This window comes from Fundulus heteroclitus, chromosome 7, assembly GCF_011125445.2.
Source record: "Fundulus heteroclitus isolate FHET01 chromosome 7, MU-UCD_Fhet_4.1, whole genome shotgun sequence".
Classification (NCBI taxonomy): domain Eukaryota; kingdom Metazoa; phylum Chordata; class Actinopteri; order Cyprinodontiformes; family Fundulidae; genus Fundulus; species Fundulus heteroclitus.
The window spans coordinates 14,822,231-14,835,740 of record NC_046367.1 but is presented as its reverse complement, the minus strand read 5'-3'; the positions used below and the strand labels follow the sequence as shown (position 1 = coordinate 14,835,740).

Genomic DNA, 13,510 nt, shown 5'->3' with positions numbered 1-13,510 from the left:
AACACAGAAAACAAGTCCAGATGCTTTGTTTTTTACTTTTTTTGGAATCCAAGCACAATCCCAAACTTACTGTATAGAAGATGGTAAAACTGATCTATGTAGAGCTTTTCTAGTCATACTGAGTACAGCTGTAAAGCGCTTTACACTATTGCCACATTCACCTAATCACTAACCCATATGCAGATCGGTGGGCAACTTGGGGGAAGTAAACCCACAACCTTCTGATTGCAGGGCAACTAATCTACCCATTGAGCCACAGTCACCCCATGATGCCCTTTATTGCTCAATATATGTTGCAGCTTTACGAAAAACTGGGAAATAGCCCTTTAGTGCAGAAGCCGATTCTGACATTAGCTTCCATAGGAGATGACGGTTAGCCTTGCACAGTGTTTTACTCACATATTGTCTGTAACTCTGTCACAGTTTCTTTTTTTTTCTTCTTCCAAAAACGGCTCTATTTATTACTTCAGAATAAAAGTCTCCTGCATGCATGCAGCCTGTCAAGTTTAAAGCTCTGCCCTTCATATTCAGGGCTCATTTTAATACCATTATCTAAAACATTAATAATAGTGCTTCAAAAGACGCGGTTGAATATGAAGTTCAATCCCAAATATTACAATAAAATGTCAAATTTTGGGAGGTTAGCTGTTTTGTTACTGGCGAGCGTGCATCTAGCTGTTTTACTGTTTCACTACCAGACAGGCTAACTCAAAGGCCGTTGCCGTAGTTTGTTTAAGCTTTAAAGCTTAAATAACGCATGTCACCAGGTTGTGATGCCGTGTGTGGCTGGGCTTTCCCTAAACATTAAACAGTTGTGTGCAGCTGTGGTGCAGGGGCAGAAAAACATGACCCATATGCAGAGGCCTTAGCCCTCGACCCGGTTTCCAAGGTTAAGGAGAATTCCCATCATGCAATTTTTATGCACAGCTGACTGACAGATAGCAAGAACAGGTGGGTAAGCTAACGCACCATACTAGGCTACATACAACCAAAGAGACACCTACCTATATGGCCTTTCCCTTATCTAAACGGTTTATTAGTGAAAGGAGTTTCAACCATAGGTACCCTATGATCAAAAAATAGGGGGTTTTGAAACTGACTTGATATTCATTGTTTAGCATGAAACTCAAACCTGTATTATGTGATGATTGTTTACTCTCTACAGAAGACTGACTTGAGTCAGAAAACTGACTCAAGTCAAACCTTTGTTTAACTCGTGGTCTGTCATGCTCTCTCTCACTCTCTCGCAGCCTCAATGAAAGACAGGCATGTCCCTACATGTTTTTAGTGATAATACAGCTTCCTTTTTAGGAAAGTGTCTCTGCTTCCTCTGACGTTAATTTAAACTCCTCCCTGATAGTTGAGTCTTCTTCCTGCAGCATCAGAAGCAGCATAGAAACCAAAGAACAGTGTTGGTAGTGCGTCCTGGGGTTCTTTGTAAGATGTGTTTACTGATGGGGGGGGGGGGGGGGGGGGGGGGTCAGATTTTTGAGTTACCGATTGGTCGATCACTAGTCAGGGGTGATTAAGCTGAAAATGTATTTTAAAATAGTATAACATATCGATACTGGTATTATAAACTCGGTTCTCATTTTAGAATTAATCATAACATGCTCCCTTGTTTTGTTTGGTTTGTTTTCTAGGAAACCCCAAAATTTCTGCTGACACACGAACTGCTGAGTGTTTTGGGATGTGTGTAACACGGTACGCTGGTCTCTGCTGACAGAGGAGCTCTAATTCTGTAATTGACTCAGCATCTAATTGAATCAGAAAAAAAAGGAGGGCAGGGTTTGTTTTACAGTATCAGGATACGTTCGCTGTCCTGACCTCGTGTCTCCGTCGCTCGCTGTCGCTCTCGTGGCTCAGCGGCGATGGGAGGCAGTGTTGTTGTCTGAACTGTCTGAACTGTGAAAGTTTGGTATTATATGCAGACATAGCAGCTCATTTACTGACGCCTCTTGTTTTCCTCTCTTTCTTCTTCTTCTTCTAGCTCGGGGTCACATCTGTCCGGCTGGATAGAGGCTCCAGGTAGATCACTTAATGGTGAAGGGGGGAAGACTGAGAGGAGGAAGCCGGGTGCGCTGAGATCTGAGTCAGTGACCTGTTGGACAACACAACGAGCACAGAGGATTAATTAAAATGGGGTAGGTTTAAGAGATTAGACTGCATGTTGCCAAAAGCTGCGGAAGCTTCACGCTGCTGCATGGAGGACTTATCGGCAAACATGATCCCTGTAATATGATGCTCAGTGCTGGATAACCTCTGGCCAGTCTGAGACGTGATGAGTTGTGCTGGTCGCGAAATTCAGAAAATGACTTATATTCCAGCTGACACAGATGTGTTAGCCGGATGTGTGCATACAGGCAGAAAATATGCAGATAGAGACGGAGATATAAGAGCTTTAAACAGGCCATACTGATCGGGTTTTGAAGGCTTTTTTGCTACAATTGGAAACTTGAATCCAAACAAAAAGACAAACAGAAGACAGAAGTGTCTCGGTTGTTAAAATCTATGTCACTTCGCTTTAAATGGAAGAAGAAACCAAGCTGCATTTGTAGCGACCTTCCTTCCCTTGCAGACGTAGCCGTACCCCTTCATCTTTTTTTTTTTTTTACATCTTCTCACGTTGCAACCACAGACATCAGTGTATTTTGTTAGCGTTTTAGACAAACATTACAGTGCATGCATTGGTTTTCCAAAAGAAATTGCCAATGAATGCCTACAAACTGAGGAGTGCAGTTGTGTTCAGATCTATACTTTGTAAAACCACCTTTCACTGCAGTAACAGCCACAATTTTTTTTTTTTTTTTTTTTTTTTAATGATGCATCTGTCAGCTTTGCACATCTTAAGAGTTTTTACCCACCTTTTCGGCGGGTTCTCTGGGTAACACCTGCCTTGCCTGCCCTGTCAGTTTGAGCAGGGATATATATATATATATATATATATATATATATATATATATATATATATATATATATATATATATATTGTGGTAAGCTTGCAGTTATGCCATAGTCTTTTCATGTTCGGATGTTGAATTAAACAGAGCTTCATGAGATGTTCAGAGCTTGGGATGCTATTTTATAACCTTCCCCTGCTTGAAACGTCTCCATAACGTTACCCTTTACCTGTCTGTTTGCTAATGTTCTTCCACAGACCTTCACAGAACAGCGGAATTTGTACTGAGATTACATTACAGGTGTGGATTACTTGACCGGTACTTTCTATTGGTTGCACTGGTTTTTATGTAGGAGGATCAAACTGAAGGCGGGGAAGAATAAATTTCTTGCTATGCTTTTCAGATTTGTACTTGTGAAAAAAACAAAAACAACTATGCAGGACTTTTCTTCCACTTCTAAGTTATGCACCAGTTTTGGTCCATCACAAAAAATACAAAGACCTCTGAATGGGTTTCTATCAATCTAGCAACGTGTGCAAAAGGTTTTCAAGCCGATCTCCTCCAACCCTAAATTGTTTCTTTATGATGAAGGTTTTAAAATGGACAGAAGATTGTTTGGGAACTCGCTGGCGTCTAAAATGTCACTCTGTGCTGCACAAAAATGTATCCTCACGTCTTTGATCAACTCATTCTTAATGTACAGTTTCAGGAACAGATTTGGGTCACTCTAAGAATCAACTCAAACGCTGTAATGCTGTATTTCTTTTTCATGGACTTTTCTCCATGGACTCATTTCTCCTGTCCTGAGAAATGAGTCCATGCCCCTGCTGGGACGCGGCGGATGATATACTGCCCTGCTGGTGGGGATAAGTTATTCCCCAGTTAGCTGCAGTGACAGAAGGGAGCACGGAGAGCACAGACCTCCGGGGAGCGGTTAATGCTGGTTTAAAATTCAACGGGAGGAAAGCAGAGTGAGAGGAGAGGCACAGAGATACTGAGCTGCACTCAGGCTAATTAAAACCAAATTTCACATATTAATGGTTTTTCTCCTTTCTGATACGCACACACAAATTTGTGGCTATTAAACATAATGGAACAGCATCTGCCAGCGGTGAAGGAAAGATAGAGATCCACTTAAAAGTCATAAAATAGTTCTGAGAGGAAGTCTTAATAAATTCATCATAAGATGTGTACCATAAGTTGTTTTAAAGGGAACTTGTCACGTATTATGACTTCATGAATGTCTACGGCAGTAGCTCCCTATGGTTGCATACAAAGGTTTTCTGATTAAATTGTTGCGCCCTGTTAACTCTTTATATTTTATTTCTATGTTTTACACTTTGGTTTTGCTCTGTTTGTTAATAAACAAAGCCCTTTTGTGTATATTTACCATAACAAGACCACGTGATCAGAAGTACAATAATGCACATGTGCGCAATCAGCAAATAAGGAAAAGCAATGGAGTCCACAGACATGTGTATGGCATTATAATGACATTATAATAAATAAATACAATCATGAGCATATGTTAATTTGTTTACCTATAAAGATAATGCCAGTAAATCTGGTTTGAATCAGTTGGTACAAATCCAATAAACCAAATCGCTCCACTATGCCCCATCCAATATGGCGTTGACATGCGATTCAGAGCTCAACAAGGAATCTATGTATATATGTCTGTGATGGAGCCAAGCAAATCAGCAACAGCCAGGGGAGTTACAAAAAGTAAGTAATCCTAACCCTGTAGATCGGGTTGGTCGTTGACCCTGCTGAGCTGTCACTTTTACTGCGAGGTTTTGCAGGACGGTGTGCTGACTCTTACAGTAGCTGCGTCACTTGTCGCCATCTTGCTTTCTGATGGTCCCGTGATACTGCTGGCAGATGACACAACAATGTTTATGTCTGCTGATGATTCATTTTAGGCTCAGAAAGGAGTGAGTAAACATTAGCAGGACTTATGCTTGGTGTATATTGTTTTGTTGGAAGATTAATGTATGGGCTTTTGTCTTCTTTTTATGGTCAAAATATGTGACTAGGCCCCTTTAGTCCCCCATGTGGTGATATGAAGATCATGGGGTTTTTTTACAGTCTGGAAAAGTAGAAAATTTGATTTAAATGTGTGGATAAATTGGGACAAAGAGAAAAGAGCATGGAAAAACATTAGTGTTTAGAATGTATTCTGTATCATGCGCTCTAAAAGTTATATCCGTCCATCCATCCCTTTCAGTCTGTTTTTTCCATGTTTCATATTAAAGTCTGACCCCTGTTGACCTACAGCATAATCTACGGTCATTGTGAGCTTTATTACTTACATTGTCAAAATGCTTACAACACAGCTGGGAACTTTAGAAACTTGAGTCTAGGGAAATAATTTTGATATTAAAAATGTGTTGTAATGTACTGTATTTTTAGAAAAGGTAATTTTACGTTCATATTGCATAATGTGTACCAAATTTCACACTATTACTCTATGCCCAATGCAGCACAACAGTTTTTTATCTAAGTACTCTGACTGGTGTGTCTTTTAAAGCAGTTCTCCAGGATTGCTGAAGGTCTCTTTCACTTGTATCCAACCTGGACAACTTATCGTGCAGCGGGTGTGTGTGTGTACCGTGTGAAGTATACACAAGACAAAAGACAAGATGTCAGATCTAAAGTGATTTCAGAAGATGATTAGAATCTGAAAGTGACCTTTACAAGAAATACTAAAAACGCAGCTTAGACCTGAGAGATGAATGATTCTTCATGTGGTTTTTAATGTTCGGCAAGTGACTAATTATGACTAATTATTAGGTCAGAGCTGACTTTAAAAAATATATCGTTGCTAGCACAGCCACGCAACCAGGCACTGAACTGAAACTGGATGAAAAAGTAGCTGTAATACAGAAAATAAATCACTTTCACAAAGCCTGAAGAATTGCTGACCCAGAAAGTCTCGCTCTTTGGTTATACAGAGGGCATAAAGGCTAGCAGGCGTCCTTTCAGGCATGTTGAATGGAAGAAAGGTAATTAAACATACGATTTAGTACAGCCCCTTAAATGGTAAATGAGTGTGTTTCCAACTGCAGCACGAGTCTCGGTCTCACAATCGATAAATTAGGGTCCTGGCTTTTTGTTTATTAGCTAATTTCATTCAGTAAGTAGCTCGCAAATGAAATTTGAGGGGAAACCGCCCACTAATTGACTCTGATCCCAACTCTGCTTACCTCCGCCCAAGTAAGGAATTACAACGCGTCTATTAGCTCCGAGCTGCTGAGGAGCGCGGCATTCTGTTCATGCTTTGTTTTAAGGGGGCAATAAGGCAGGGCAGGTTTATTTGTGTAGCACATTTCAGCAACGAGACGATTCAAAGTGCTGTCCGCAGACATCAGTGTGAGCAGAGGCTATTTGAACTTCACCGTTCACATGATGCATCGGGGCGAGCCCCGTGAGTCCCTGCTTCATAATCACATCCCTAATCAGGCGCTGACCCTGCACTACGGACTTTGCCAGACAATAATACGAGCTCTGGATTATGGAGGCGGTTTGGGCTGAGTGCTCAACATGTAATTTACTCACTGCAGGAGGAGAGGAAGAGTCACAGAACATCCAGTACCCTCTTGTCTGCTCTTTTGGCTCCTAATATTCAACTGCTGTCTGATTAGTCAGAGAGGAAGAGCGTAGTCGGCAGCCAGTGGCCTGCCGAGCAGCTATCTTCATTACCCTCCCTTCAGCTGACTGCTTTCTTTTTAACGTCACATTCATTTCCTCTCTCTGTGTCCCATCTTTGTCTCCTGTTGCAGCTCTGTCTTGCACTGTTTGTCTCTTTGTATCTGTCTCTCAATCGTCACGTTTTAATAGCCTGCCAAGCAGAGCAATGATCCCTCTATTATTATTCCAGCTGCAGAAATAGAGAGAGAGAGGGGAAAAAAAACCCTAAGGGCATGCCTAAGACAGGGCGCCATTTATACAAAATGAACGTGATTGCTCTGGTGGAGGAAACGCGCTTCAGGGGCAACATTTCTATGTCCTGGACCGGTGTTATGCAATATTCATGGTCGCTATTGCCCATCCAGTCGTTGAAGAACTCTGACGGATCCTTATTGTTAATCCAAAGGCCTAAAGAGCACAAAAACGGAACATTATGTGGTTCCCTGTAAAAGTATTACAAACCTATCACCCTTCCATATTTTGCATTACAAAGCCCAAACTTCACTGTATTTTATTGGAATTTTATGTGCAAGACCGACACAAAGTGATGCAAAATTGTTGAGTGGAAAGAAAATGATGTACAAATCAAAAAGTTTGGCATCTATTGTGTGTAGCTTCCTTTTTACGGTGATACTCCTAAGTGAAATCCAGTGCAACCAGTTGCCAGGAACTTGTAACTTTCTAGCAGGACGGCGATTCTAATACACTCAGCCAGAGCTACACTCTTGGTGTTTAGATCATAGTATCTTCACGTGTCAGAATGGCCTAGTCAAAGTCCAGACTTAACCACACATAAGAGGTCTGGGACAAGATTTAAAAAAGCCATTTTGCACAGTTGATACCCATTCCATCTGACTGAGGTTGCAGCTATTGAATCAGAATCAGCTGAGTTGCGTCATGTAAGAAGGAAGTGGACTTTGGTTCCACTTTGCTCTCTGAAGCTGATAGCTGCCGGAAAGAAGGATGCATCAAAAGAGGACTGAACACCTCACTTTTTGGATTTCATTTTGTTAAACGTTTGGAAAACCACATATCATTTACATTTCTATGCTAGTGTCTGTTATGTCACGTAATATTTGAAATTTGTGGTGGTAAAGTGACATAATGTTAATAGTTGAAGGGGTATGGACATATTGATGACAGTTTTAAGGTGGTGGGTTGTCTGAAACATCATCATTTTGTCCTTTTGCCCCCTACAGGTGGCCATGCTTGTCACTTGCCGGCTACGTGTCTGAGGGCCTCTCACTCTGCCCACAGCCATGCCAGACGTGAAGCTTCCCGCACCATGTGATTACCCCTCCACCTCCTCTGTTGCCCTCTCCGCCAGCTCCCCTGCAGGCTGCAGCTCTCCCCTGCACCTCAGGATCGACATGGAGCCCTGCATCGCCAACCTACCTCTGTCCCCAGACCCCTTGAGCTCGTTCCCCCGCCACAGACCCTTCCACGCATACCCGCTGATAGCCAGATGCAACAGCAGCACTTTACTCACCAACCTGGGGTTGAGGTGTTGCTCTGGCCGGCAGGGCGCTCTGGGAGTAGAGCGAGGGCATCGGATGGCTCCGGGCTCCTGCGTCGAAACTGGAGCCAACGGCAGCCGGCCTTACAGAAGTATGGAGAACTTGAACTGGACCACCATAGCAGATTCTGGCCTGTGCGCACTCAGCGACGCACCTTGCAGGAGCTTGGACAGCGAGTTTATTCTACGGTACACCTCCTCTAGCAACTGGTACAACGGGCCGCGGGATGGGACTGTACTGGGTGCCCACGGGCTGGTGCCCAACCCCGAGGGTTTGGCATTTTTTCCACGACATGGGCTACCCAGAAAGGATCTGCCGCTCTTCCCTCAGTTGCTGTTTCCAGGCGGGGTTGATGAGTGGGATACAAGGAAGGAGCTAAGGGAGAAACTCCGTCTGCAGAGTGCAAGGTCGTCCGTTGAGTCTCTAAGGCCCCTGCCGCTGCGGCCTCAGGTGAGCCCGAACACTCCCGCCATCGAACGAGAAGGGGTTCATCAGGGAAGCTCAACGGCTGCTTGCTCCAGGCCGCCATGCACGATGCGCACATCTCCAGAAGAGATCAAGCAGGAGGTTTTAAGGCGTTTACAGCTCAGGCGGCAGAATAGCAGCCCCAACCTGACCGTTCAGAGCTCTCCGTCTAGCCCAAAGGTGGTCCTGGCATCCTACACGACAGACAATATTGCAGGGACCCCAAATGGGACGGATTCTGCCTGTGAGCGTCGTAGACCTCCCGTGGGACGTCTGTACATCCCGACATTCGAGGAGTTTAAGAAGATGAGGCAGAGTCAGGGAAAGCAGAGGGAGGATTCAACAGCAGGGGGCGGAGTGCCCGTAAAACATGACCTGCCGCAAAATGACGGACCCTTCTCTGATCGGACCGAGCCGGGAAGTGGCCAAGTTGATTCCGAAGAGGTTGACAGGGACGGGAGTGCGGGTGAAGATGCAGCCAGAACTGACGCAGCCCTTCAAACCGGGACTTCTACAGAGGGAGCTGCTTCAATCACGGCGGCCTCAGCTCCCACTTCGTCCTGCGGCACCGTCAGCAGCAGGAACTCCCCGATCCGAACGGGCCCGTCTCCACGTGCACCCTTACAGCCCCAGGCTTGCACGGCCCAGGACAAAGCCGTTGTTGTAGGAGGAGAAGATGGGAGCACCAGGCGCAGGAGGAGTAGTCTGGAACCAGCTGGTTCGGTTCCCTTCCCTGCCTGCAGAGAGAACTGGGACCGTCCCTCCAGCTGCTGCCCGGCGCTGCTTCTGGAAGGGACGGACCTGTCGAGGTATGGAGCCAAGATTTACAAGATGAAGGATGGGCTCATTGGATCTGCACTGGACCTCATCAAGAAAAGGTTAGTCCGGTGATTGGGACAGCTTTACAGTATGCTGCTCATCTTGTTAAGATTTTTAACTACAGGCCCAACAATGCTAAAATACTATAGTTATGAGGGTCCTGGATTCCTGGATTCTTAGCATCATGTTATATTTGAAAAAATATACAGTAAGACTTTTAGGACAAAAGTTTTTTAGTATAATAATGTCCAAATAATAAGTTCTACCACACCCTACTGACCTTGCATGCCACTGCACAACCAACAGAGGACTATTGTTACTGGCTCCAACACTAGAAGCATGGAGCATTTTACCATCACGCGTTAATACTGTGGAACTGGTTTTGGAGCAATCTGGAAGGGTTTGATCAATCTAAAGTATCACAACGTCAGAACATTTTATTTAAAACCACAAAGGGCACATAAAGCCCTGCTGCCTCGAAAGTCATGGGCACATCTGGTAAAACCTGAGAAGCAAATGGTTGTTATGATGACACCAAGACGCCATCCTTTGGCCCAGTTCTCTACCACCTTTATCTCACTGTGGCCGGACAGCGAGAAAAAGGTGGGTTGTCATCCAGGCTTGTTTGTCCCATGCTGAGTTGTGTTAGACTTGCTAGTTATTGCTCTGAATAACTAGCTAGAAATTCGTAGCTGTTTTAACCACACACATCTTAAACTAGACAGCACAGTCTCTTGTCTTTCCCATTTTGAAGAGGGACTAAGAGAAATGATGTTTGACTTGAAAACGTGCCTCATATACATTTTTCATGTGACGTTTGAGTGGTGCTACTCATTTTGGCACAGGTCATTAAAATAAATTATAGACAACCCCCCCTACCCCCCACCACACCCTTCCCCTAAATTTATTGTAAGGCTCTATACATACAGTATTATTACTAAAAATTTTGGGTGAAGCTGTTGGCATCAGATAATTAATTAAAAAAACTATTTCTACAACCTATGTCCAGTTAACACATCTAGAAGTTACAGAGCAGCATATTCACTGGTTTAAAGACAGGTGTGCAGGTAGATGGTCAGTGGAGGCTCAAAATGTTCTCTTTTTATATGTTTTTGTATAACATGATTATTGTTCATCCTTACCAATAAATAGTTGATCAAAGATCACCACTTCATCATTTCTGCATTGAATCAGGAAACTGCTACAGTCCTTATTTGATCGCAGACCACCTTAAGGCTGACAAACAACACTAATAATTATGTTGGGCTTTTCCATTTAACACTTTGTGCCCCTTTTGCTCCATCCAAGGAATCCTGTTTAACTGAAAAAGACAATTGTTTCGAAATACAGTTGATTACTTTTATGGAGAGGTTAACAAATTTCTGGGGGCCTTGCAGCTGTTACAGCCTCAGAAATGCTATTAGGCTCGTTACGGAGCTGTATGCACACTGGACCATGTCTGTGCGTTATGCGCGAGCAGAGCATCACATCCGTGCGCGCACCTCCATCTGTTTGAGGCCGTGCATGATGTGGTGATATCGATTTATCTCAGTTATTGTGCTAACAGCTGTCGGAGTTAACAGGGTTGGCTCTGCCGACGAGGCTGTGGGCGGGAGGTTGACATGAGGCACGGCAGACTCACTGTTTCCCTGCCTCTCCTCTCTCTCTCTCTGTATCAGCTGTTGGCTGGATAATGAATATGTCCATTGTAGCTTATCCCAATCAAGGGCAAACAGGGTAATGATGCAATTTACCATGTTGCTTAGCCGTTTAGGCCTCTATTTAATGTGTTTGTTGGTCTTTGGAGCATAGAGGAGCTGCTCTGTTTGGCCTGTTCAGTAAAATAAACTGAGCCCAGGCTGGAGCCGGTGATAGTGGGAGATAGACTGTATCTCTGCCCGGCTGTCAGGACTCTCCACTCACTGTCTCTTCCTTGTCCGCACAGCTTGAAGGAATGATGGATGTCTGCGGCTCTGTCGCATGACGGCGGCAGAAAAGATACCCGCTGAGGGAGTGTGTGTGTGCACAGAATATCTGAGAGCCGACGTGGTAGTCTACGGCTGTATTTTTTTTTTAAATCGATCTACATAGCCAAGCAAAACCTAGGGAAGCTGAGGCGCACCTCTACCACAGTCTTAAGTCTTTTGCAGCCACTAACAAAGTTTAATCTAGGATTGACGGTATTCAACTCTATTCATCATCAACTGTGGCTCCTTTGCTTGTCCCTGCTGAAGAAAAGCATGATGCTGCCGCTACCATGTTTCATAGTGGAAGTGGCCTGTTCACTGTGATGTCCGGTGTTGGTTTTTCACTACACATTGAGTTTTTTGATATAAGCCAAAAAAAATAGGACTTCTTCCACATGCCATGTGTGTTTTATTCGCGCATGAGTAATAGAGGTCCTGTCAACACATTTTTTCACCTGAGTGTGAAGGTTTTCCATAGACTAGCCAAAGACATGTTGAAGAAATTTTAAAATATTTTAAAAAAATCCAAAAATAATTCAAAAATGATAAATTGGGGCCCAAAACTGAGGTTAACATAACAGACTACAACTCAGGTAGTAACACAAAGAACTCAAGCACAAAACTGACCTAACAAACAAGACATGAGGGGAACTTAAATAGTGGCTGATCAGATCACTGCTAACTCACACAGGGGGGTAATTAAACACACAAGAACTTAAAAAAATACTGATCAGCACTTTATTAAATCGTTAAATTAAATACATATTAGAATTAAATTAACTTCCAAAAAGAAGTAACATTAAAGAAATGGTAAAATTAAACTAAAGGCCAAATTTCCCCTTCACCTGGCAAACAAACGACCCACTGAGGAAGCTTGACAGCCATATAAGGACATCAGCTGGAGCTCATCTGTATGATTTCAGCAGCAGGTCCAGAGGAAACTGGTAACTCAAAAGAAGAAATTAATTTGTTGCATTTAAAAATATACAAAGAACTGACAAATAAAGTTAACTAAATATGTGCACAGCAAATAGTTAACTAAAAGAGTCAGACTAATTAAAAAAATTTTAAAGATAAAAATCAATATGTAAAGTAATATTAAGGAAGAAGAGAAAACCATTACCATTGCTGTCTCTGTGTGACAGTAGGGACATCTGTCACACTGAGCTATGACTCCCTGCAGCTCCTCCAAAGGTAACATGGGCTTCTTGGCTGCCTCTCTGAATAATGCTGAGCCTGCTCTGTCAGTTAAGGTGGATGGATATTTAGCTTTATCCGTTTTCCCATCAACTCACTGCTGAAAAAAAAAAGCCTCCCCACAGCATGACGCTGCCACCACCATGTCTCAATGTGGAACAGTGTGCAGTGTTACGTTTCCACCACACATGGCATTTTGCACATGGGTCACAAACTTCACTTCAGTCTGTCCAACTTGAACTCACTTATTTTTGCTGTTATAATGATGAGGCTGATTGTTTGCAAACTGGCAGTTTGCTGCAAAACTGAACTAAATGTTCAGTTTACCTGATAGTTTAAAAACAGGGATTGCCGGCCCGAATGAGGTCACTGTAGTGTGCAAAACGTTTGTAGTTATTCAAGTAAAAAAACATTTTTTGAAGCCAATGGCATAAAAAACAAAGGTGCATCCAACAGATGCTCACAAAGAGGACCATCTGATATAAAAGTGTGTTCCGTTCAAAAGTTGCTCCAAAATGTCGCCGCTTCCTGAGCCGAGTAGCTAATGATTTCTAGCACTCAGCGGAGCGCGCTGACATCCAGCGGTTTAGGTTCAGCTCTGTTTATTCCGCCTGGATTCTCCTTTTATGTTCAGAAAAAAAAAAATACCCACAATCCAACACACTTGACTCTCTCGGGGCTTAAATTCAAACCTGAGGCTCGGGGCATGTTTCACAACGTCAAGATTTATTAATTAAACATGACAGTATTCTGTGTGATCTCTGCAGCCCGGGGGTGGTTGGCTTTCACCCATAAGCCTCTTTGTTCAGGCGTATCATGCAGCACATTGTGCATTCTGAGAAGAATATACTCCTCTGGCTGCAGTGTTCCTGTAATAAGCATGTTGTTATACCTGGGAGGGTTATTAAAGGCTCCGGGGTGGATTAACGCATTAAAATGGCACCGCTGAGTAAAC

General features: G+C 43.4%; 1 protein-coding gene across 5 annotated transcripts in view; it reads left to right on the top strand.

The window, feature by feature from the left end:
• Positions 1–13,510, top strand: part of si:dkey-91i10.2 (uncharacterized protein LOC555224 homolog) — an 82,969-nt gene that overhangs the window by 51,828 nt on the left and 17,631 nt on the right. For 4 of the 5 annotated variants that reach the window (XM_021319462.2, XM_036139019.1, XM_036139021.1 and 1 more), the window contains exons 2-3: positions 1,991–2,144; positions 7,790–9,450. In XM_021319462.2, the coding sequence (XP_021175137.2) occupies positions 7,850–9,450 (1,601 nt within the window). In that variant the 5' untranslated portion in view covers positions 1,991–2,144; positions 7,790–7,849. The remainder of the gene's footprint in view (positions 1–1,990; positions 2,145–7,789; positions 9,451–13,510) is intronic. The other variant, XM_036139020.1, reaches the window with a different exon arrangement.